This window comes from Aythya ferina (genome assembly GCF_964211825.1).
Source record: "Aythya ferina genome assembly, chromosome: 13".
Taxonomy (NCBI): Eukaryota; Metazoa; Chordata; class Aves; order Anseriformes; family Anatidae; genus Aythya; species Aythya ferina.
Window position 1 is genome coordinate 16,978,388 of NC_140311.1, and position 27,330 is coordinate 17,005,717.

General features: G+C 39.8%; 1 protein-coding gene across 1 annotated transcript in view; it reads right to left on the reverse strand.

The window, feature by feature from the left end:
* Window positions 1-27,330, reverse strand: part of LOC311444131 (uncharacterized protein) — a 99,827-nt gene that overhangs the window by 13,504 nt on the left and 58,993 nt on the right. Inside the window, exons 4-6 of the mRNA XM_084535032.1 lie at window positions 13,640-13,806; window positions 12,274-12,316; window positions 1,790-1,935 (exon numbers count right to left, since the gene is read on the reverse strand). Coding sequence (XP_084391158.1) covers window positions 1,898-1,935; window positions 12,274-12,316; window positions 13,640-13,806 — 248 coding nt within the window. The 3' untranslated portion in view covers window positions 1,790-1,897. The remainder of the gene's footprint in view (window positions 1-1,789; window positions 1,936-12,273; window positions 12,317-13,639; window positions 13,807-27,330) is intronic.

Below are 27,330 nucleotides of genomic sequence, written 5' to 3' on the forward strand. Positions count from 1 at the left end.
CCCAAAGCAGTACTCCCATGCTAGTACACAAGAAATAAGAAGACGAAAGACCTTGGGGGTCTCAAGTAATAAAACATTATTTTAATAAACATCTAGAAACAACAATTCAACTCAGATTATTGCAGTTGTATTTCTCACCAGAAATAAAATATAATGGGAAAAGAATGGACATGAAACATATTTAGTATATTTATTTCCAGATGCAGTAATCATAATGCCATTCTAATTTATGCCAAGTGACATGTTATTCCATTAGCAGTACACAGGATTTCTACAGCTTAACAGATTGCCAGCGTTGGATCAGGCCCTGAGAATTCTCTGCTACTAGTTGTATTCTGTATGTTTTTGTTTTCAAGTACCTGTACTACACAACTAGGCTCAGTGGTCCAAATAACCAGGACAGAACAGATGTTACGTAAAAGTAGTTATATAAAACCTAACAAATACAAATACTCCCTTAGCACACAAATAAGCTACATTTAGTGGTTCGTAGACTGGACAATCCTTAAGCCCTCCAAAGAGTGCTTAATTCATGCTCCCTCTTGGATAATTTCAACAGAGCCTAATCCTTTTACTACTTAATGCTTTAAATACAGGAAAAGCTTTTTGCAATTTACTGAAGGTTTGCACTCAAGGTAACGTAGTTTAGAGCTAAGACCTATTCTCACTCATGAAGAAACAAATGTATACCGAACTGCAGCCACTCTGATAATCCTACTGACTGAGTATTAGCAAGTGTCTGGGGAGGAACAGCAAGAAATTGTCGCCTCACAAGAAATTGGCAGTATGGGGGGAAAATAAGGTACTCTCTGCCTTCCCAAATGCAATGCTACTTTTAGTGTTCTTATCTGCCAGAATCCATTCCAGAAGGCAACAAGTACTGAACACTAGCAATGAGCACATCTTCAGCCAAGAGATAAACCCACACAATGAATAGTGTACAAAAGATTTCAAACACACACGCACGCACATGTATGTATTATATGTGAAAAAAGCCTCTGGGTCCCATATTTGGAAGTGTGCATGGTTTATTACCATCAAACGAGGTGTAAAAAAGCACAGATCTTGGCTGGCTGAAGTTGAGAGCAACACTAAGTGCCCATAGACTCTGCCTGCCTTGAGAAATCAGTTCCTGCTGTAAAATAACAGACTTTAGCACATTCTGTAGAATGACGTCACCCAAAGTGGCCTGCCAAAAATGTTACTTTTACATTTCTTCAACAAGAAGATTTCCTTTCACCACGCTTTTTTTTTTTTTTTTTTTCCAAAGTGAATCAGTTGTTCAAAAAGACAAAAGTTCTAAGTATTTCCAGTCCTATTGATTAGCAGCTTTTAACATAAGCAAGTGACTATGCCTTTTAAAAACATTGCATGTGTATGTATCTTTTTCCTGGCCTTTTTAGCAGATTTATACTTGCAACCGTGCTGGACTAACATAATAAAAGTTGATGTAATTACCGTACTGAAATGATTATTTTGTTTTGATTCATCACTATCCCAGCAAATAACACTGCTTGATGTGAACAGCGAGAGTATGGCTACCTGTTTAGAAAGCTGCAGGTAATCCACTGGAAATTGCAGAGCAAACTGTAAGGTAAGACAGTCACACTTTCAAGGAAATTGTTTAAAGCTTACTGGGTGACAATAACATGTAATTAATCCCGCTCTTTTGAATAGCAAACCAAAAAAGCAAATATGACAATACATTGTAGAAGTTATGGCTCTTTAACTGAAATATTCCAGATAAGCTCTTCGCTTTTTCATTTCTCATGAGGGTTTTCAATCTTACCTTCTCAGAAGTCACAGCTGAAGGATGTGGATTTTCCTTCGTCCCTCATTATTCTCAGGTTTAACTACGTTCTCCATCAGTACATTTGTAAAGTCAACATTGGGTTCTTCACCATGAAAACTCCCTCTTCTTTACTACATCTGAACCTAGGTAAGAGAGAATTCAATATTAGCTAATGCTCTAAAAACTGACCCACCTTCTTTTTGGAAAAGATAACAGGGTGTTCAAGCTAGGAGTGCAACTTAGACTTGTATATGCAACTAAATCCTCTCTCTTTAACATTCTTTTTAAGAATGTATGTTAAGAAACCTAAACTTACACTGAATTACAAAAAGTTCATACATGAAAATTAATGTAAACCTTGAGGAACTTCCACAGGTAATTCTGGTTAGGAGTTATGAAGGTAATTCTTCATAGGAGAACTTCCACAGATAATTCTTCATAGGAGTTATGAAGGAGAACTAGGTTTCAGGAGTCCAGTTTCATGATTTGCAGCTACTTGTATGTCACCCAAATACAATGAGTAACAATGCTTTCTATTGCCTGTCTGCGGATGTGTGATAAAAGACTGGTACCATAGCCCTCCATGAAACTAGCATTCTGTTTTCTTTTTTCAACAAGAAAAAAATATATGAATTCACATCAAATTCAATGTGAATTTGATCCTACTATGGCTCTGTGAAGTGAATGGAGTCTTAAGCAGGCATTGAATGAATTGTTATCTGTTCTACTGTCTATTATTAGCTCACCAATTGCAAGCAACAGAGGATCAATTTAGATTTACTATGTTCACATAACAGAAGGTATTTTGAGAATACAGAAGAAACCCACATGGGCCAACTGCAAGAGAGTGGGGGAAAGACGTTTAGACGTAGAGCTTAGGGATGTGGTTTAGTGGGGATTGTTAGCGTTAGGTAGAGGTTGGACTCGATGATCTTGAGGTCTCTTCCAACCTAGAAATTCTGTGATTCTGTGATTTTACTCAGTTCTGCACACAATGCAACATTCAGTAGAATTACAGTTACTTTTGAGGTGAAAACAACATTCTTGTGTTTATGGTGGCTTTACTTGCAGGCTGTAGTCCTCTTTCTTAAAAGTGCATCACAGCAAGGTGAAGTTAAAGACAAACTTTATAAAACATCACTTTGTGGTCTGAACTGCAGGGGAAAAAAAAAAAAAAAAAAAGAAAGAGGAACTTTTCCCTTCAATAGTTGTCAAGGCTGCTATAAGAACTTCAGTGCTAAATGCTCAGGTTACACATAATCCTCCAGCTGCGAGGTGACAATTAGCACCAAAATCTCTAGAAAAGCTTTCAGCTCTCAACAGGTGCCTCACCATTGTGGTCATGTTTAAATCAAAATCTGGCAGAGCAAGCAGCCCACCTCCTACCACCCCCCACCCCCAAAACAACTCTTATTACATCCCCTATCAGGGCAGCTCCACTCTCCTTTTCTCCCAAAAGACGGACCATGACTTTCACTCTTTTGTCTGAGTGCTTTTTCTATTATCTTTCTTCATCTATCTGACTGGGAGATAGGAAGGAAGGAAGCGGAATTTATTTGTTGCGTATTATGAGACTACTTCTCTCCTGACTGGAAAAAACAGGAGCAAATCCCCCGAGAAACATGTAATTACACAGATGTAAAACTGACAGAAGTGAGAAAACCTTTTCCTTTCTCTAGGCAATTTTAGAAATGACAGTCCAGCAAAACCTCAGAAGTATATCAGGCTATAACAATAATATGGAACCTGTATCTGTGTGATTTTTCTCCATAACATTGTGCATTGTAAGCTTCCTATCCTATCCAAAAAAACAAACAAACAAACAAAAAAAACAAACAAACAAAAAAAACACATAAATAACCTTTAGAGTATTTTTTTTTTGTCATTTAGAACTTATTCACAAAGCAGGAACTGCAAAGTGCTTCTTATTATTCTGACTTACAGTAGTCAGTAGGTACAAACACTTAGCAAAATCCCCCTAAAATTTTCCTTTTTTTCTAGTTTAGAGGCACTCTTTACCCAGAAGGAATACTAACTAGGAAGAATTCCCTTCTTACTAGCCAGTCAAGGTTTTCTGATCCAGTAACAATTTTTGGCAAAATATGCAATGTAAAACCCTGCAATATTCTGGGAGGCTGAATTAATCATTTATAATGAAGAAAAAGAAAATGGTTATGAGAGATATCAAATGATGTAGTAAAATATGATGGCACTTAGAATAATAATAATAAAAAAAATGACCTTTGATCTGATTTGTTTCCATGTAGAAACAAGATTGATAATAAAAACCAGATATTCCTTTGGTGCAATTCAATTTATAAAGTCAAGTTTCCACAACACAATGAGAAAACAGCAAGTAGATTAATTATGCACAATTTCCAGTCCTGCTTTCTGCTCTGCTTCTCGTGAAGCCCTTTTGCTATTCCCTTTCTGGACCATGCTCATGACTGCTCCTCCCAGTTTTTTGCTGCTTTCTGGTTTCTTTCCACCTCCTGCAGACAGATCCCAGCAGTCCACACCCTTCCCCTGGCAATCAGTCCCTGGGGAACTCAGCTCCCAAACGCTGTGGCCAGTTAGCTATAATTTATACCCATGAAAAAAAACATATGCTGCAGGATGCATCTGATTGAATGCTTGGCCACCTTGCTGGTGCAGTTAGGCAACAAGTCTTTTGGGAGTTCTTCACCTGGTCAGTACTTCCAGTTTTGCTGCTGAAGTGCTCTTCCATTTTTTCTGTGGGTTTCTAATCCCCCTCCTACTTTCCCTTCAGTTTAACTTCATGGTTCTTAACACTGCTGTCAAACTCAGTGCTCAATTCTGGATCCCACCCTAACCCACCTACCAAGCAATACAGGGAGCTGGATCATTTGGGTTTTGAAGTCTGGAGTTAGCAGCAGGCAATCTGAAACTTCAGCATGGCAGCCCATCCTCCTGGAGATGCTAGACACGTACCAGGATTGTTTCCCGAAGTATCTGTGTTCAGGAGAGTCTCAGATGGCATTAATCTATCCGACTAATTAGTCTAATGGTGCGACAGTTACTCAGAGAGAAGGGCAGCCTAAACACTACAATTGTACTTGAGAAGTCTTTAAGAACAATTCTTATTATTTTTTGATCCATCCAATTAATTATTAATTCTTAGTTGTGCGTTTATTCTCCATCCCTCATCCCCCCCACCCTTGGATGTGGGGCCTCTGCTGGACCAGAAATGATAAATATGACAGGCGGGAGGGCGGCTTCAAACATGGTGCCTTCCACATGCAGCTAGGGCTGTAGTCCTAGACTACAGACACTGCCCGGCACAGCAGCCTCAGGGTGATAATGTGGAAACAGCTCCAAGTTACGCCGCAGTTTCCTGCCATTTTTGTTCAGGATGGCTCTGAGAAATAAGAATCTACTGTACTGAAACTGACAGCAAAAATACCAGCAATTTTTAAAGTAGGTACATTGTGCAAAGAATCACAGAATCACAGAATTTTCTAGGTTGGAAGAGACCTCAAGGTCATCGAGTCCAACCTCCAACCTAACGCTAACAGCCCTCCACTAAACCATATCCCTAAGCTCTACATCTAAGCGTCTTTTGAAGACTTCCAGGGATGGTGACTCCACCACTTCCCTGGGCAGCCTGTTCCAATGCCTCACAACCCTTTCTGTAAAGAAGTTCTTCCTAACATCTAGCCTAAAACTCCCCTGGCTCAACTTAAGCCCATTCCCCCTCGTCCTGTCACCAGGCACGTGGGAGAACAGGCCAACCCCCACCTCTCTACAGCCTCCTTTAAGGTATCTGTAAAGAGCAATAAGGTCACCCCTGAGCCTCCTCTTCTCCAGGCTGAACAAGCCCAGCTCCCTCAGCCGCTCCTCGTAGGACTTGTTCTCCAGGCCCCTCACCAGCTTCGTCGCCCTTCTCTGCACCCGCTCAAGCACCTCCATGTCCTTCTTGTAGCGAGGGGCCCAAAACTGAACACAGTACTCGAGGTGCGGCCTCACCAGAGCTGAGTACAGGGGGACGATCACCTCCCTAGCCCTGCTGGTCACGCTGTTCCTAATACAAGCCAGGATGCCGTTGGCCTTCTTGGCCACCTGAGCACACTGCTGGCTCATATTCAGCCGACTGTCCACCATCACTCCCAGGTCCTTCTCTGCCTGGCAGCTTTCCAACCATTCCTCTCCCAGCCTGTAGCTCTGCTTGGGGTTATTGCGCCCCAGGTGCAGGACCCGGCACTTGGCCTTGTTAAACTTCATGCAGTTGACCTCAGCCCATCGGTCCAGCCTATCCAGATCCTCCTGCAGAGCTTTCCTACCCTCAAGCAGATCGACACACGCACCTAACTTGGTGTCATCTGCGAACTTACTGAGGGTGCACTCGATGCCCTCGTCCAGATCATCGATGAAGATATTAAAGAGGACCGGCCCCAGCACCGAGCCCTGGGGGACGCCACTAGTGACTGGCCTCCAACTGGACTTGGCTCCATTCACCACGACTCTTTGGGCCCGGCTATCCAGCCAGTTTCTAACCCAATGAAGCGTGCGCCAGTCCAAGCCAAGAGCAGCCAGTTTCTTGAGGAGAATGCTGTGGGAGACGGTGTCAAAAGCCTTGCTGAAGTCAAGGTAGACCACATCCACAGCCTTTCCCTCATCCACCCAGCGCGTCACTCTGTCATAGAAGGAGATCAGGTTCGTCAGGCATGACCTGCCTTTCATAAAGCCATGCTGACTGGGCCTGATCGCCTGCTTCCCCTTCAAGTGCTGCATGATGACTCTCAGGAGGATCTGCTCCATGAGCTTTCCTGGCACTGAGGTCAAACTGACAGGCCTGTAGTTTCCTGGGTCTGCCCTCCGGCCCTTCTTGTAGATGGGCGTCACGTTTGCTAGCCGCCAGTCGATTGGGACCTCCCCCGATAGCCAGGACTGTTGATAAATGATGGACAGTGGCTTGGCCAGCTCCTCTGCCAGTTCCCTCAGTACCCTTGGGTGGATCCCATCCGGCCCCATCGACTTGTGCACATCTAAGTGCCGTAGTAGGTCACCAACCAGTTCTTCATGGATAATGAGGGCCACATCCTGCTCCCCATCCCCTTCCACCAGCTCAGGGTACTGGGTATCCAGAGAACATCCGGTATTGCCGCTAAAGACTGAGGCAAAGAAGGCATTGAGCACCTCCGCCTTTTCCTCATCTCTTGTAACTAAGTTTCCCCCCGCATCCAGTAAAGGATGGAGATTCTCCTTAGTCCTCCTTTTTGTGTTGATGTATTTATAGAAACGTTTTTTGTTATCTTTAACGGCAGTAGCCAGATTGAGCTCCAGATGAGCTTTGGCCTTCCTAATTTTGTCCCTGCACAGCCTCGCTACTTCTTTAAAGTCCTCCTTAGTGGCCTGCCCACTTTTCCAAAGCTTATAAACCCTCTTTTTCCTCCTAAGATCAAGCCACAATTCTCTGTTGAGCCAGGCCGGTCTTCTTCCCCGCCAGCTCGTCTTTGGGCACGTGGGAACAGACCGTTCCTGCGCCATTAAGACTTCCCTCTTGAAGAGCGCCCAGCCTTCCTGGACCCCTCTGCCCTTCAGAACCGCCTCCCAAGGGACTCCACCAACCAATGTCCTGAGCAGCTCAAAGTCAGCCCTCCGAAAGTCCAATACAGCGGTTTTACTGGTCCCCTTCCTGGCCTCGCCAAGAATAGTGAACTCCACCATTGCGTGGTCACTCTGCCCTAGACAGCTCCCGACGATCACGTCCTCCACCAGTCCTTCTCTGTTTGTGAAGAGAAGGTCTAGCGGGGCACCTCCCCTGGTAGGCTCACTAACCAGCTGCGTCAGGAAGCTATCTTCCACGCTCTCCAGAAACCTCCTAGACTGCTTTCTCAGGGCTGTGTTGTGCTTCCAGGATATGTCAGGGAAGTTGAAGTCCCCCACGAGTATTGGAGTCCCCCAAGAGCGTTCTCCAAGGCGAAGAGACACAGAGGCCTGCTTGGAATGGGGGACAGTTTTGGTAAAGCAGATTTTGAGAAGAAATGCCAAGACAAATGAGACAAATCAGTCTGAGAGTATTGAAACAGAAGACAACAACAGAGAAGAAAGTGCCACAGATTATTTCACTGGAGGGAGTAAACTTCTGTATTTATTGTATATTCATATAACCACAGCAACTCTTGCGTTCCCAGCTCTGTTTAATACAATTTCCAAGACATGGTTCTACTAAATTACAAAGTGACATTTTTCTAATCAAAATGAAAATTCAAAGTCTCAAATTTTCATAACTGAAATGGACTCAAACAAAAAAAAAGGCATAAATATTTAAATGTAAACAGAACATCCTTTTGAATTGCCTTAGCTCAACTAGTATTACTTTCTAGAAGAGTCTCATTTTGCAAACAGCAAGAATAATCATAGGCTTTATTTATTTTTTCTCTCCACACTATTTTAAATCTAGTAAAATATCTCAAACTCATCTCATTCTGTAACGTCCTTACATTTTCATAACACAGCAAACATAATGAAAATAAAAAACTTTCACCCAAATATTTCCAACTCACTTTCGGAGAGATTTAGCAAAGAACTGGACAAGGATGCAGGAAGACACAAGCAGAACACCCTGCCCACCTACTTCGTTAAACAGTTAATCAGTAGGACAGCACACACAAAGCCAAAAAGACAGGATCTGGACTCTCAGCCACCCCAGATTTTCATGCCAATTAAAGAGATCAGTGGACAACCTGTCAGTCATTATATGTTTGATGAGAAAATCATCAATTTATTTTTAGGAATTCATCCAAACTCTGACCAAAACACCAGGTGTAACAAATACCCCATACGGGGAGATGAATGCCTCTGTGCTGAATTATTCTCTTATCAACAGTTCAGGATTCACCTTGAATACAAACCAAGTATCTAGTGGTTTATCCTAGTGTTTAAGTGATTGTTATAAAACAACTGTGCCTGATATAAAAAGCTTACAACGTAAACAAGATTGAAATAAGCAAGGAAACACTGATAAGTTATTGATCAGTATAAAAGTTAAGTAATACAAGGAAATCAGAAGCCTATTGTTGTAAATTTTTGTGCAAATTAAAAAAGAAAAATCAGAAAATCAGATTTATTTTGGGGTGCTTTTGATGAGCCTCTCCAAAACATGAAGGAGAGAACATAGAAGTACTTCATCTGAAAATACACTGAACATATGATGGTCATCTCTCAGAGGGAAAATAATAAGGAAAATACATTAAAAATAAAGACATTAGAAAGAAAAAGGAAGAAAACCTAAAACCTGGGAAGAACCTATTTAGGGAATGTACAGGATAAAAGAAGAAAAAGGAAGCTTAAGGACTGAACTGGAGGAGGTGCAAGGATGGCTGGACTGCAGATAGGCAATTCTGGTGCTTCAGCTGTTTTGCTAAGGAGAGAGCAGAACTGATGGATGCAGCCCAGTGTGGGATAATCCTGAAGTCAGAGAACATATGCTTTGAGTTTAATCCAACTGCCGAGTTCTGGCAAACATGCTGCATTTATCGAGGCAAATACATCATCTTTAATTTTTTAGCAGCTGTGCTACCCCTTAATTTCTTTTACCCTGAAGTGCACACTTGTACTCCCTTTGCTAACCTCTAAAAAGCAGATTACTTAGCCTAGACTTTCCAGCTCATGCCAAATAACAGATCCTGCCTACTGGAATTTTCTTTGGAGATGTACTGTTATTTTCCACTTGTTCTGCCTGTTTTCTTCTTAATCAAATGCACATTGAAGTGTCTTCCCAAGAAGGTTGAACCACACCAGCAGGAACCAAGACTCTCTGGTTTAGCTAGCAAACCTCTCCCTAGGAATCCCAGATTATCCCAGATTCAGAAAACCTCCCCTCTTCACCATACAAGCTTCTCCTCCCCAATCCACCAGCTCTACTTCCTCGACATCTCCGTGCACTTCAGCATTAATTCCAGTCTTTGCATCAGAGCTGACTACCACCAGCTACGTTAAAAACCCACCATTAATTGCATTTTTCCTTTCGTCTGAGGATTTTACTCACACACCTTAAGCTCCTACTCAAGAGCTCTCTCCAGCAAGGCCAAGCCACCAGGACTCTTTAGAGAGTTCAGCAGGAGGCAATATCTACACCTCTCCCCCAAGCCCAATCAAGCCTTCACACCAATTAAGCTTATTGACACCAGATTTTATACATTCCTTCTCAATGACGGCAAATGTTTTCTTAAAGCAAACAAACCTCTTAACATGGGAGTGCAGTGAGAGGGCCTGAAAGGTGAAAAGGAGATGGCACTCAGCTCTTGCCCAGGTGCCCAATCTTAAGCCCAAAAGCCACACGAGGAAAATGGATGTTGCAAGAACACAGGCAGGGGCAGAAGCATTAACTAACACCTATTATTTTCTTTCCCTGGCAGCTGAGGGACAGGTGGAGCTGCATGGAGGTGAAGGGTGCAGAAGGAGTGGGAACCCCCATGAGCTGGCACTAGAGAAGAGGGTTTTAGGGCACAAGAGGGGTATTTGCCTGGGATGGCAAATGCAGAATGGGCTAACACAGCTCCTCTCACTGCTCCTTTGTCCAGGGCCACTCTGGCTGCTGTTCCCAAGCCCTACCTGATGCTGTAGGGTGGACTGGGGGGAATATCCCCCTATCTTGCTTTAAAAAGGGAGCCTATGCTCCCCCCCACACACGTACAGCAGCATAAATGAGTTGAGAGGCAATGCAGTCTCCTGGACCATGTGTGGGGTCACAGAGGGAACATTCAGCTTCCTGTGCCTTGTTTTCCCATTTCACAGGTACCACTAGCAATACCTCCTTGTGGCAAAGGGCTTCAGTAGGCACTAACTGGCTTGTAGTTTTCTGTATTTCTGATTAAGGAGGCATTTCCCAAGGTCAGCCTCTTGTACAAACCTGTGCTCTCTAGCTCACACAGGAACAAACTGCTGTACGTGCACCTGTAAAACATACCTGCAGAAAGCACACACCTGCAGGCCTGATTTTTTACAACTGCTGAACGGACTCAAACCCTGCTGACATGAATGGGTGTAGAAGCTCAGTGCCTCTGAATAGTGGAGCCAGCACCTAAGTGGTTAAAAACCAACTGTCCCCTGGTATGTCGATACAAGTGATGCCTTCAGAGCATGGCCTGTCTCTTCTGGGGAACAGACTGACCTTGCATCTGTGGCACATCTTCTTATGAATGTATCACGTTTCTGCCCACCTCCAGCACACTGAAGAAATTCATCTGGCAGAGAGCATCGGAAATGGTGTTTGTGTAGCATGGCAAACAGGCTTCCCAAACTGCTTCACTGAAACACGAATTTCAATCTTGTTTGTTCAGAAATGACTACTGCCCATTGTTGCCAAGAAAACCTGGTTCTCTGACATATTCAAGCTCTAATTATTTATTAAGATTTTTTTTCACTCCTCTTAAACTTTGTATTTTGTTTTCGTTTATCAGACTGAGCACTGGTTGGCTGGGTAGTGAACTAGACTATGACCCCTGATTCACTCTTCCACCAATTCTCTTCATATCTCTTAATTGTCTTGAAATAGCCAGGCTTCTGCATGGCAAGTAACGCTACTGCGAAGCTAGACACTGGAAATCCTAAAACAATTAGATTTCTGGAGGGCTGAATGAACCAGTATCTGCAAACATAAGGGATGTAGTGGCCTGAGCACAGAATAAATGGTGATCTGCTGACTTCAAAGGTTGGCTCTGCTTTGCTCTTCCATGTCTGGCCTTCCCTCAAAGGTAGAAGGAGAAAATTTCTTTATTTACCTCCAATGTTAGGAGAATAAATCCTGAAAGCAACATAAGAGCTAACACTGTAGTCAGCAGCAGAGACTTTCCCTGTTCATCTCAACTTATTCAAAAACAGATACCTATCACTTTCAAAAGACCAATCAACATTTAAAAATAGATATTGTGAGAAAAACATTTTTGAAACAGAAAGTATTCAAGATAGAAAGACTTGATGATGCCTACCATAGAAAGAATCAGGCCAGCTCACTTTGTTCTAAGATTTTAAATTGAAATTTTTAGGACTTGTTTTTGGATTTTTCTGTTATGAAATAAGAAAGCTGTTATACACAAAGAGATAAGAAAAAGAGTTTTCTTAGTGCTGGTAAATTAAGACATCATTTGTAATCCCCAGGAGGGGGAAAATTAGGATTTATTGCTTTTGGATCCAAAGTGTCATGGCGCATTAACAGGAACAATGCCTAGCTGCCTGACCTCAGACTTTCTGGAATTCCCTGTCCCCACAGCACAACAGCATTACAGCCCAGCTCCTGCCTTGAGCCAGCGGTAATACTATCTAAAAAGTAGGAAGTAGGTCTCACAGCATTTTGGCCAACAGATGGTGAAAAGTGGCCACTTTTTTGATCATCTAATCTCTTGTTATTGTGTAATAACTTATAGATTAATGCAGAAGAAAAGAAAGACAATTTACAAAGCAAGTCAGGATGACCATCTTCTATAAAATACACAGACCACATTTAGAAAAGTACAAACCTGAAGCTCTCATGTGACTTTCAAGGTGCATTCCAACCAGCATCTATATGGAGAAAAAAATAAAATAAAATAAAATAAAAATAAAATAATAAAAAAAAATGTCAGGTTTCCATAGCAAAAAATAAATTGTCTGTTTTGCTCCAGACATTTAACATTATTTATTTATTTTCTCTGTGATGTGAGACTGTAGATAAAGGCTTTAAGAGAACAAATACTCCGTAACAGGAAAAATAAGTATTCCATAGCATCCTATCCAAGAGATTTCAAAATATTTCAGTCTTATTTCATTCCTATTTTAAAAATAAAATAGGCAAGGAATCTGTATTTTTTATAAATACATATGTTGGAGCAAGGAAAAAAACACTGATTTTCCTGTTCTTCAGCCTTTCAGTTTCAAGCAAATAACTAAACAAGACTTGCATGTACCACAAAAGTCAGATTTTCTTTCAAAGCTTAACAAGAACAGAGTTGGATCCCATTCATTGTTTTGCAGATTAGATCCCTAAATCCCAGTATCACATCTTGTAGAGTTACTGATATAATGTAAAACCAAAATTTTCCATCCATAAAGACATCAACACTCAGCCCTGCCAAAATAGCGACCTTCTCAGCTGAAGAGTGCTAAATGATGCATGAGCACAGTTTTATACTGAGATACATGAAATAAAATTATAAAATGTTTTAAGGTCATCCTGGGAAAATGGTCGCAAACATCACTGGAAAGTACAAACTGATTCATGGAGAAATTATCAACTAATTTTTAATCCTTTTGTGAACTTTACGGAAAGAGCTGTCTGCAGTTAGTCAGGATAATTTGTCGTTTGCTGTTGTATGTTGCTACTGAAAAATACATGAGCAAGTCTGCAGAACCTAAGTTTTTAAGACATCTGTCTCTCAGCCACACCTCTGATCACATGGTAGTGGTTTTTGACAACTGAAAACCAATATGAGCTATCTGGGGGGGGAGAGGGAGTTAATTTGTCATGTTAATTTTATAACATGACAACCCCAGTCAAGAGTACGGTAGAGACACCTTCCATCTTTAAAGTGGAAATAACATCTACTGATTTACACTGTTGCTTGTATGCATGCTACTCATTATATTGTTCTGATAGAAACAGTTAAACAAGTGCCAGGTCTTGAGGAAACAAATGAGTTACAGAATTGATAATCTGCCAGTTCTTCAGGGTTCAAGCCCTAGGTGAAATGAGTCTGTTACAATACATAGTTTCTGGTGGTCTACATGAAATCATTCCAGTGATCTCAGAACAGTTTCTGGTGAACAAGCCTCTGCTGTCCAAATCTATACTGTTGGCTCTGAATGTCGTTTTTGCTAACAGACTTGGCAAAAAAAACGAGGACTCACTGATAAGAAGGGACCCTTATCTCCAGAGGTGGTCCTCAGGTCAGAGTTGAGGAATGTTGGCTGGATAGCGGGGTGAGCATGTGCTGCTGCTGCTGGCTTGAGTAACGTAATCTGTTTCTTCCATGACCACCTAAGGCCCCATGACATAATCAGGACCAGTAGTATATCTGTATACAAAAAGAACCAAATATTTCATCAACAACAACATCATCATCATCAAATACTACATTACTAAGAAATAAAACCAGACTTTTAAACCATGGGACAAGACTTAGCATGGAAATAAGTCATCAGACATGAATTTTTGATTACCAGTTATTAGGAAGAACATTTCCTTCAGGGGAGTTTTTTTCTTGAACTAGCAACTGTTGTGTTTCTTGTGCCTTTTTCCCAGCATTAAAGGCAGAATGACAGCCTAGATAGAGAATGAAAATTCATGTGCCAGTGCCAAAACTCATACGTACCTGTAAGATGCTTATACCTAGAGATCATTTTTAATTTCCTAAATGTCAAAGTTATTTGAGCAGCAGAAAGGAAATGTAGTCACTAAGCAATTGCAAACCCTGTTTAATCCAGAAAGACAGAGTGAGCAAACCCAAGTTCTTTTGAATCAAAGGCTGAGTCATTCAGTGTAACCATGAATGCCATGAGAGGAACAGGAGCCGGAGGGGTCAGAAGCAAACTTATATGGGGGAGTCTCCCCCCTCAACAGGGACTATGGTCATGGCTTAATGGGATTGCACAGGTAGCCATCAGCATTGCTTGGAGATTGCCGCTTGATTAGTAGCAACAGCATGTGAGGAATGAACTGTGTCACCCTTAGGTCCTAGGGAAAAAAAAAATCCTGATAGAAAATAATTTTCTTACTTTTCACGTCTGATGTGAGGTCACTTAGGCTAAATATACATAACTACAGAAATTGGTATTTCTTTTATGTCATCTGCAGAAAATGTAAACTTAATGATCTTTAAGCACTTGGCAATATTGCTTTTGTCTTTTCTCCTTCAGTGAGCAGAAACTGACATATCTCTGTGTTGGTTAAGGGCTGACTTTTCTAACAGTCTCTGAAAGACTAATTCTTGTCTCTCCCAAATGTGAAATCCAAGCCTGTTGAAACTGGCCCATCTTTCCACAATACAGGATGTGAAATGAGGGCTGACAGACCTGAAACTAAAAAATCTTGCTTTTGTAATTGTGTTAACAGTCTAAATGTCATGACAGGTTTTTAATATATTCACATAGTCATGGAATATTACAAGAATATATAAATCAGGGACATAAAAAAATCAGAAATTTATATTTATGTCAAATGTTGTACTTATATACATATATATTGTTTGCATGTGTATCAAGAGGTAGTCATATCCACCTGCACAAACGTGAGCTTCTTTAACAACCACTGTGCACAAAAGCAACCTGCTGTCAGGTCCTTATAAGAAATTACCACAGAAGGATACTGTTTAATAAAAATATTTTATCATGCAGGCATTAACCTCTATCAGGTTCCAGTTATGCAAATAACTATTAGACAGGAACTAGGCCTTTGATCATTGCTTTTCAAACTTGATTGTAAAATTAATTTGCACTAAAACAATTTGTTATACCATTATTGTCATTAAGATGCAGAAAAAAAAAACCAACAACATATTAACCATACATTGTGTTTATACAAAAGAAAAAGCTAACATTGTACATTTATAATTTTCTGCGATATCTATATTTCCTTGTATATTCCTCTGTTCCAGTATTTACAACTCGATCAACAAATGTTTAAGTCACTTTCAAAACAGTACGAGAACTCTTACAAATACAGCGCTCTGTGTGTACAGCACACGCATACAAACTGCTGCATGTATTTGATATATGTATATGTGAAAACATATACAGTGATGGTTACAGCCGTACACATCACCCTCAAGTCATTTCACTCGTACAGCTAAAACCTCAGAACAACCAGCTGCAGCATCAAGATGCTGCCTGCTGCCCGGATGGCCCAACCTTGATGAATTCTGCCAATTTCCTGTGTGTGTCCAGGATGTTCCTGTTAATCCTATTGAAAATAAACAAATACAAATAACCAACGTGACCTTTAAAATGAGATGACCAACATTCTCAGCTATTTAAACACGTGCTGTACTGCACTTCAGGCAGTTCATCAGTTAACTTTTGCATACGATCACGGTAGTTTGAGATCAGACTGTGTAAATCCTTCTTTTAATCACTTTTTCTGTTGAGGACTGTGGGCTGTTTACATCTGTACAATGCTAGCGTCCAGAGGAACAGCATCTTAAAGGGAATGCCTCTTGTCTAATTAAAAATCAGACATCTCAGACAAGCAAAGACACAATTGTTTTGGACACAGAACATGAAGTGATGATTAATCTTCTCCCTGTGCATTCTTGTCAAACGCTTACTTCACCTCTCACTTTATTCCATTCTCAAAAACCATCTGGCCTGCAGTTCCTTTTTTCCTTTTTTTTTTTTCCCCCTTTGGTATATGTTGCCTAATTCTTGTTAGTCATGAAGAAAAGCTGAAACCAATGATGATGTGACTGCACCAGGTGCCTGATATTACATCATGATAGACTCATGATAGACATTATCTTGCAAAACAGTCAAATACTTATTTTGGGTGGAGGATTTTTTTTTTTTCCCATAGGAGGAGAACTGGTTATTCTTTCCTCCCTCACGTATTATTTTCTATTCTATGGCACAAAGGGCCATGAAATGTCAGAGAATGATGCTTAATAAACAAATAGACAAATGAGTTCTCTTGAAAATGGGAATGTCTCTCTTTCATTGTACCTTCATGTATCAAAATCACGCCAGAAATTCTCTAATCCTATACATAACGTATGCAGCTCTCAGTCTACATAAACTACTCCTTGACATAATTACACACCTTGCATAGTGACAGGCACGAGCATAGCTCAGGTTTGGGTGGAATAAACAGGTAATAAAAATAAAAAAAGCCACCACCCATTATAAAAAGTACGCACCCTGAGTCATCTGGCCAAAGATGAGAGGCACTGCCTTTAGGAAAAGCAATGCTTTGCTCTGATATATAGACCTGTCCCACAGGAACATTTTATTCATTACACAGATGTTGAGCTAAATCACTACAAATAAACAAGCCCATTTCCCTATCTGGGCATTCTCCTGCCAAATCCAAAAAGGTTTTCTTTGTCTCAGGTGAAATCCCCTCCAAAGCGCTATGCTCAGAGACCGGTATTTACTTGAATATTTTTACCAATTATGCTGTTTTACTTTCCCAGCCTAGTTAAGACAAAGTGAGATTCAAGACCATTATGCTGCCATTGGACTATGGTGTCAGACAGACACTTGTAAAGGACATTTCGTCTTACCAGGACACTATTTCAATGATCTCAGCCACCTTTCTCATGGTGTGATCGTCCCTGTCTTTCCTTTTTGGCTACACAGGGAACCTAGACAAACAGATTTTTTTTTATATATTTTTTTGTATAAAACTCATGTACCTAATCACATTTTAAACTAGTTGCAGCATCTAGGGAAATCAGTCCTGCTATGAAAAAAGGTTTAAAATGATCATCAGGAAGAACCTTTTGTAACTTTTGAACCTTTTTAGTAACTAAAAGCTCTTAACTTTTTTTTTTCTTTTTTTTTTTCTTTTTTTTTTGAGACCTCCCATGCATACACAATTTGTGTTGCAGAGTTTCATTAAATTCTTAGTCAACTTATATTCTGCTTCTAGGGCTATACAGAAGTTATTGTTGAAACTCCCTTTTTGTTCTTTTGTTCTCCTTCACATACTTTAAGTGCTCAAATTATACCCAAGCCCATATATTTTTGTAAGCCATTAGTTTTTAATTGTCATAATACATGCACTGCTTTTATAGCATTATTTTTGTCATCTCTTGCAATTAAAAGCCTCTTTGGATCTAAATCATTAATTAAGCTCTTAGCCCTATTGAACACCTTTACCAAAGGCAACTTTCAAAGGACTATGCAGTGGCAGGATAATGTTTCACTGGGAAACCTGGGACTGTGGAGCCATGACAGACACTGCTACATAGTAAGTTTGACCCTAAATTGCAGTCCAGGACAGATAAAAATAAATCCTTCCTTTACCCTTTTTCAACTTCTTTCCTGCATTTACTTATTTTTCAAGTTCATAATGACCTGCATCACATATAAAACCATACTATTCCACTTCATAAATGTTGCTAGATTTGTACTCTGCCACTACTAGAAGACAGAGACTAATGTCAGGATTTTCCAACCACCCACAAAAAGTGAAAGAAGCCCAAGCTCTGTGAAACCAATTCCTAAACAAAGAATAAATTAATGAAATTAAAATACATGCAGCAAAATGCGGTATTATAATAATTCTTTTTTTTTCAGAAACAGTTTGTGATCCAAGGTTTCTAACTTGGTATGCAATAAAAACTCTGTTCCGTTGTTGAAGAACATTACAGCTCTTCTATTGTTCTCAAACACAGCACCGGTCAAAGTAGTAGCAGAACAAATCAATTAATATCCTACCTGCCTCCTTCACTAATTAGAGACTCAATCTCTCTGTGTGTCTCTCTTTCTCTGCTCTTGATATTTGAAACTTCTCAGAAGGTGAAGATGAAAGTAGCAGCTCTCAAACTTTTCCAGAGGGTTTCCTTTTTAAGCCTTACGTTCCCTGACAAGTATGGATTCAGTTGAGGTGAAAGAGCATTAGAAAATTTTTCCATCTCTGCTGCTTTTATTTATTTTTATTCACTCCCTATAAACACAATCCATGTCACTTCTACAAAAGAATCTCCTTATTAACTTTTCTCCAATTCCTGTTCTAAAAATATTCAAATAGTCCAGAATATCAAACCTAATTAGTAGCATTCCTCTATATTGTTCCAGGAAATATGGCCACAGTACATACACTACCCATGGCCCATCAGCATCTCTGGTTTTGTAATCATCTTCCAGATATAAACCAGAATTGCCTTTCTTTTTTTCTTTTTTCTTTTTTCTTTTTTTTTTTTCCATATGAGAAATTCTTCAGTACCTGTGCCTGAATTCACACTTACCCTTTTCGATGCTTGTTTCCTACTCTCTTTCCTCGTCGTTCCACTCTGAATTGCTGAAACTGTTATGTCCTATCATTACTGTCTGGCATCCTCTACTTTCCCTACCTTTAAACGTCACTTAGGAACCCAGGATGAACTTACCTTTACCATCAGTGCTATGCTGGGTTGCCCATCTGATCCTGTGGAGAAGAGCAGCTATGTGGCGCACAGCCTTGTGCACCAATGCAAGTGGTGGCTGGAACCAGCCCTGTTAAACAACCTGTTACGGTCCCATGGACTGAACTACAGCTTCCTCCTCCATGTCATGTCTGTTAGGTAAGACAGCAGGCCACCAGAACCCAAGATCTTGAAATCTGGAGATGTTTTCTACCAAAACTGAATGTGAGCTTCAAATCTCACTCAGCATCCAAATAAAGAAAATACAGAATAATCTCTAATCTATCCAGCTTACTCTAAGAGTACCAAAACTACAGCCTAGAAAAGCTTTTAAATGTTTCTTTTTCTTTTTACTCTCCCATTGTTTCAGACACGTGGATCATCCACCAGTGCTAGTGAAGCAATGAAATATCTCACCACAGTCAGCAAATTTTAGACACTGCCTTCAGGATCATCAATTTCTCTGCTGCCTTTACAAATACAGATCAGGAGGAAAGACAGCAAGCAGCAGTAGTCAGGTCAGGACATCAAATATTAAAAATAGTATTATCTGCTTTGAAATATAGCCACAGAGTTGTCCTTCTCCATCTTCAGTTATATTCTTGTGTATATTGTATTGATTAGAACCCTAGATATTTGAGAAAAAAAAATAAGTAAACTACGCAAATAAGTATGCTTACTTACACTTGTGTAAATAAGTATGTTCCTGAGCAGACTTTCCTAAAAAGAGCCTTTCTATAGCTTGTGCATAATGCAGGCAAATCAACATTTTGTAAAAGTAGTTTGGGCAAGTTTACAATGATAATATCAGGGTTCTTGATTAACTAAATTTTAAGCAAAAAATTAGAAGAAAAGTAACAGCACTGATAATCAGCCAAGAATTTACTATTTCCAGAAAGATTCTGCTTTGGCTCAGAATGTAAAGAATGTAGCTAGAGTAGCTTCAAACTTCCTAAGAAAGGAAGAGACTTCAGACACTGATCCAATGGCCAAATGAGAGAGAGTAAGCTCAGCTGCTCAGCGGATGCTACAAAAGAGAAGGAATCAACAGCTATCCTCAGAAGTGCATGAAACACTTTAATTGTGAAGTTTTGTCTCTGCGTTTGCCTAGAAACAAGTGAGTGTTTATGCCCCTGAATTTTTAGTGGAGTCAAGAAATGGCTTCAGTCCCTAGCCTGTGTCAGTAGAGCTTGCATAGTGAAGCAAAAAGCCTGCTTTGTGACTTCAGCACTAGAGTGGCATTATAGTGAGCAAAATGTGTAAGAATAGAGTATTGTAAGGCAGCCTTATGTTACTCTCTATCTTTTTTCCCACCATCTTTTCCCCTTATCATCTCTTTTGTCAATTCATTGTCAACCACTGCGTTCCTCTTCATAACAAAACACCACCATGGTTCCTCAGAATGTTCAACAATAAAAGAGGGTGTAGAAAACAAAATGGATTTGCCAAAACCTAAGGTTACCGCACATGCCAGATGTCACCATGTGGACCAGTCTATTCGTCACTTCCCAGGCTAGGATGTGGAAGCCGGGGTGTGCCCATTTCCCTTGAACTCATCTTCCGTGCCAAGACAATTGTCAGTCACTACCAGCTGATTTCATAGACACCATGAAAAGGTTACTTGTCTTGTCTAAAACCCAAAGCCCATTCATTTTCTTTAATGTATGTTCCCGACATTAGAGCACAGGGATCTAAGCCTAATTATCGAATGTGTGTGTTTTTGTTTCCATTACACAAATTTTCTGCATGCAATCTAAAAATTTGTTCTTCATTGATACAACTTCTTGGAGAAGCACAGCATTTGCATATATACATGTAACCAAATGCAACACAGGACTGACCCTTGCACATGCATGCATGGCGCACAAGTAAAGGCTTCTCTGTACGGGAAAACTCTTCCAAAGTGATATAGGGAATAGTTATACCGAAGTAAATGCAAGTAAATGCCTGTACATTAAAAAAAAAAAAAAAAAAAAAAAAAAGGAGATTCAGGAGTATTTTTGCAGCAATTCTGGTTTTGGAAGGGTTAATCCAGAGCTTCACTATTCTTTTAACACAGCATTTAGGAACCATATCCACAGCAGCTCTGTACACTTGTAGCATTTACTGAAGCCAGTGGGAGTCATGGCTTCTTCCAGGAGGGAGCCGTACACACACATAATCTAAGTTAAAATATATTGTTTACATACTGCAAACCTAATAATTCACAGAATCCCTGGCATCATACCACAGGATTTTCCTTCAGACACAGCCACTTCTTCTCCAGATCAAGTTTTTCATGTCTTGGTAGCAGTTGACCCTAGAACCATTTTCAGACATAAGTCAGTGTTTTCTTAACCTGCCAGTGCCCTACTGTAAGCACGTTCATCATGCAGCTGCACTCTTAGTCAAAGCCCCTTGGGAAAAAAACGAAGTTACTGAGGAGTTTCACTACTGGGATTTTAGCAATGTTAGTGCAGTGCACCCTGCTGGACTGCACAGAGACTCCTGCACGCTGCCTGTCGCACTTGGGACCGTGATTTGCCTGGGGAATAAACTCCCCATCCTAAAAGCTTACCCAGTATATCCCCCTGCTGAGAGCAGAGCTTGTCCTTTCATTGTCCTACCGTGCTCACAATTTTAACGTGTTCATCACGAAGCTAAGCAGATACCTGGAAGAATATAAAGGGAGCTGACCACAGTAACATGAGAATTATTTCTGACAAGTCTCATATGAGCTACTTTATTTTTTCTCAGTCCGGATTTTTTTTTTTTTTTTTTGCTTTGGGTTTATTCACTTCTTACTGATTTCATCTCAATCCATTATATAAGTTAAATACTTTTTCCACTTCTAGATTGAGTTAATCCCCCTAAAATCTATCTCAGCTTGAAATATCTTAAAAGATAAGCAATTAAAATATTAGTTAATTTTCATTTTATTTTAACCCAACCCTTACTCAAGCAAACCTCTCACATAATGCTCCAAAGTGTATCAGCTGGAATACTAGTTCTGGCAAACCACTGGAGACTTCATTCCATAAACCAGAATTACAAAACAGTTATCAAAGGTTTCTATTACTCAATATTTAAGATGAACAATGTAATTCCATCATAAGTCAATAAAAATGAAGGGAAGTTGTCATTATTCTCAAAAAACAAAGTCTAGTTACCTTTTTCAAGCAGTAATTTTGAGGCAGAAAGGTGACCTTTAATTTCTAGTTTTCCTCCATCTTTCTTGGATGACACCCCTAGCAGTACAAAATGGTTTAATAGAAAATGAGTAACCTGAGTGAGCTGATTGTATAATTATAAAATACTCTGATTTTCTAAAAGCAGATGGAAAAAGCTTATGCTGAAAGACATTTTTCAGGAAATGTTAGAAACATCTTTTCTATGAAAACTGCTTTGAAGGAAACAGAAAGTGATATAATGAGAAAGGACAGAATCCAATTATTCTAATATTTTAGCTCTGTCAGAAGCCAATTTCAGGCTTTTCAGTGAAAGGCACAAAATCAATTCTAAACCAGACAGAGACTCAATGGAAGAAGTTAAAAAAAAAAAAAAAAAAAAAAAAAAAAAAAAAAAACGAAGCAGGTGTTGGAAAATTGTATCTGCCCTTTTTTCTGTTTGTTATCCAAAAATGCAAATTACTTTTTACCAGAAACCTTCCAGCTACATTTTAGCTTGAGAAAATTTAGCATCTATTCATGCTAGTGCTGAGAGAGAAAGCACACAGCGATCTGGATTTTATAATTACATCTCTCAACATCCCTGAACATAATGTATAGAACTAGGTAGTTACAGTACAATTAAAAAATAAGTAAATAAAAATCTTATAATTAAATTAAATTAAGACAGAAAAAATAGAGAAGCAAGGAAACTTATGAATTGGAGTTGCCCGATACAGGTAATTGGTCTCATTTTCTCAAATAACTGCAGCATATAAATACCACAACTGTAAGAAATGGGCAATTTGTGCTCACACAGAAGAGTCTTTAAAATCAAAAAGTATTTATGCTTTGCTAATGTCATAAATAATCAGAGCTACCGCACCCAGGAGCCAAACCTGCAAGATTAATATTTCTGTAGTCAGGAGCAGAAACTTTTCCTTGTTAGAGACATCCCCACCCCAGTCTTCCAACTTAAAGCAGCACTGTCTCAATCCCTAGGTCTAGCCACTGTTGTGAAAAGTGATGTTTTGCCTTACAAAAATTGTTGTTACTGCAGGCTGGATTTATTCATTGTGAAGGGAAGCACGTGAGCCACTTACACTAAGCGGAGTTTGACCTAAGGCTTCATGCAGCATCCATCAAAGTCAGCCCCACAGCTCTGCTGACATCAGTGGCCCATGGCAGAGCTGTCTGTGTCATGCATCCTTCTGGCAGATAGCTGTGCTCATGAGCCATCCTCAGGCTGAAGTGCATCCTCAAAGACCTGCACAGATTTTAACTAATCTCACAACTCCCCTTGATAGGCTGGGCAAGTAACACTGCACAGTTCTGAGCACTCAGCCTTCTCCAAACACATTCCTCTCCTGACCTTCAGTACCTGCATGCTATTTCAGTCATGGGTGGTCCCTCCAGCACACTGCAAGTAGACCCGCAGCATCCACTGAAACTTCTAACCTCATTGAAAAGGGCCACTCTTTTTATTACTCAGATGAATAAGAACAAAAGAAAGAAACTACTGAACTCGCATCCTTCAGAACCTTTCCAAAGGTCTTTGTCCCACCTGGTCCCTCCGTTGTATATCATCTGGCCATGGTTCTCTTATGCTTTACTGTACTTTAAATAACTACTGGAGGTGTCTGAAGTATTCACACAAATATCTGATGTGGCTTTTAATCTAAATAAAATAGTGAAAGGAAACTAAGCCTATCAGAGGTGAAAAACGAGTGTAAATCTCAATGGACTACCAGATTTCTCTTTTTTTCTTTAAATATGAAGTAAGTGGTATCGTTATCATCCAGCACCAGCTTAAAGTTGTACCATTCTACGTTTTGGCACATTTTATTATGGCATCTGGAGATCATTTCAAAGAGATGCAAAGTCTTCTACTCTACATATTACCCATGTATCTCAGAAGAAAGAAACATATTAATTTGTTCATATATGATGCTGAGTGCTGAGGATTTTTCTTGCTATTCTGTTAAAGATACGTTTCCCATTCTGTGTGCTTTGTTTTACTTCCAGAGGATGACAGCCATGGTTACCCACAATATCTTGCATCCGTTCGGGAATTGCTTGCACCAGATTCCCTTGATGACAGTTCCCATTAGCACACACTCATTTACACATACTTTTTTGCATTTGTGAAATTCCTTTCTTCAATTGGATATGAAAGATTATTCCTTTAATAGTCCTCACAGGTAGATAAGTCCCGTTTGGGGAAGCTGTCGCTCACCATGGCCGCTAGATCAAAGGGGCCCCAGCAGAAAGACTATCTCTGAATCTGCGAAGGGTCACTTGTCCTCTGAGCCCTGGTTGGCATTCATAGCAAATGAAGTTCCAATTCCATCCCACCTGTTTTAGCACTACAGTGTGGCTGGAAGAATGGCATTGTCAGTAGTGCTGCCTGAGGTCAGCTTACGTATTAAAGCTTCTTCATAAAATAATGCAAGATGTATCTGATCCACAGCTCTTCCTTCCTCTTCTGCCACTCAAACACAAGGAAGATCCTTACCAGCCACCACAGCTATGGTGAGAAAATCAGCTACACATTCACCCACAGCTTGCTGTATGGCCAGCCAGCATATCTCTGAAGAGAAGAGTGATTTCTGATCCTTCTGAAGGCTGAATGCTGACAGTTAACTGAAGACAGACCCTTCCTTGAAAGGGTAAGTTGTAGGAGTAGTTGTGGCAACTGAAGCATACATAGTCTTTGTCAGAAGGGAAGTTCTAGTTGCTTACTTCTGTGAGAAGAAATATCCCATCAAAGTACTCAATTTAAACCCCTGTGAGTCTCATAGGAAGTCATGAAAGTGGGAAGACAGAGTTGTTCTGAAATCTTTGTGTAATTCCATAGCTCATCTCCAGTATCCTCTCTCCATCCACATGACAGGTTTCCTTTTTCTCCCAGGCTGAAGTTAGACTGTGTTCAGAACATCACTGCAGACAAAATTAGATGGAAAGCCTGCATATGGTTCTGAGCAGATCCACTATCTAAATGGATTACGGCTTTCAAACAGATATTTTCTACTTATAATGGGCTGCTTTTGCTCACCATATAACCTACTAACTTCAAGAGGGCTGTCAGGCCCAATTATTAATTGCCATCTTTGGTGACACTGTGTGGCCTTAGCATCTGTTTTCAAGCCCCAAATATATTCATGGCATGGATCAAATCATCAAATCCTGCTTTTTAACATTGATCTCCTTTCTGAGGAAAAGCTCTTCAACATGCTTTTCTTATTTTAGCTTCACAAAAACTCAACTTATTAGGCTAAGTGGGACCCTACTAGCCCTTCATATAGTATAAGAAGGTACATGAAGGAGGTGTATGAAGGTACGGAGGTACTGATGGCACTAGGTAACACTTCAAGTTTGTTTATGTGATCTTATAATGTGATGACAAATAAATATTTATGTAAGGTTCACCAAGCATTAGCAATAAGCAATAATGTAACAACATTGCTTGGCGATCACAGAGTCTCTAATTGACTTGGTAATTTTAGTAAATTTTTACTGTAAATTTTGTAAAAATTGTAGCATGCTAAGGTTTGACTTTGAACCTGCTAGATTAACAAGATGGAAACAGAACAACTACAGCATCCATAATGAATGATGAGCCAGGGTGTTCCTTCCTGTCTGTCAGCTTCTCCATGTTTAAGATGTTGCTCAGGAATATGCCTGGGATTTGAACACGATTATGAAACTATCAATCTAATGTTCTGCATTTTTTTTACAAATAAAAAAAGCTGTGCCTTAAGGAAAGTTGCCTGAGCTGGGCCCTGCTGCTATAGGAAAAAGTCCTGACAAGGAATCTCAGAAGGCAAGGTTGACACCTATGACTAGAAAGTGCTTATGCCCCCAGGTGACAGGCAGACTGAAAAAAACATGAGCAGGTCCAAAATGTCAATATCTAGCCCACACAGAAATAAAAATGATTAGGAGGTCCCAGGTGAAACTTCTGGCTGTTGAGAGAGGCAACATGTCCAGTGTGGAAGTTTTTATTTAAGTCTTGGAAATTTTGGCTACTGGTTTTGCAATGATTTTGCAAAATTAAAAATCAATAAAATTAAAAATTAAAAAAGTCCGCACCCTTACATGTAGAAATCAATTCTATATCAGTCTTCAATTTTCTATATTTTTACCATTAGAACTATATTTTTACCAGAACACAGCTATCCAGCTAACTGACTTAAAAAAAAAAAAAAAAAAAAAAAAAAAAAAAAGGAAACCTACTGAGAAGCAAGTTGAAAATAAGTTTAAAATAACATTGTTTGACTCAGATGATCTTGTGCGGTTTCTCTTTCAAATCCCGAGTTTGGAAAATTTTGTGATTCGAAAAAGCCAAGAGGTATTTTTTAATCACAATGAAATTACTTTTTCCTCACCCTTTATATTAAAACTATATATTACACTTACATGACACTTTCATCTTGAAGGACTGCTAAGGTCTTTACAGATTTTCTAACTTTTGAATCTCCATCTGACACAGAAAAAGCTTTCTTACATTTTTACTTGGGGCAGAGCAGACACAGCAGAACCTAGTTCCATCTACTTTTAGAGCAGCAAACACCTGTTCATACACCTCTAACAACCAGCTAAAAGTCAAGGCATAAGTTAAAAAAATAATTTATCGTAGCCGTAGTTTTGTGAATGAGATCTGAACCCACTGACATCTGTGGAGTTTTGCCCAAGAGAAACAAAGGGTTTAGCCTCTTTCTGTATTATTTGTGTTAAAAGGTAGTGAAAACCAATTATATCTGAAAGGCGTAACTGATACAAAAGCTCTAGTGAGTACTAGTTCAGAGAGAGGGGTAAAGAATATGCAGAATGTGGTTTATAAAACCATCTACTTTTAAATAAATCCTTACCTGTATTTTAAGGACACAACAGTTAGGAAGCCACAAAAAAAAAAAAAAAAAAAAAAAAAAAAAAAAAAAAAAAAGCTTTAATTGTAACTATATCTACTACTCCTTTCTGTTGCAAATTTTCAGAATCACACACACTGAAACTGTATCCACTTAGGAATTGCAAGATCCTGCCTCTGGAAAGAACAGTTTGTTAGACTAGTGCCAGACTGACAACCCTAGACACTTTGTCTTTTCTTGATCCCCGAACAGGTTATCCCATTGATTTCAGATGAAAAAGACAATTCTTGGAACATCTTAAGAAGTTCTTAGCATCCAGCAGAATTAGGATCACTTAGACACTGCTGCACTCGTTACTGATTATCCTGATATTAGAAAAAGTCTATTAAGTACCACGCACCCTGAGCAGATGGCCAAATTTGCATGGAGCTTCCTTCTTTCTCTTTCTGCAGTTGAGCCTGCACTTG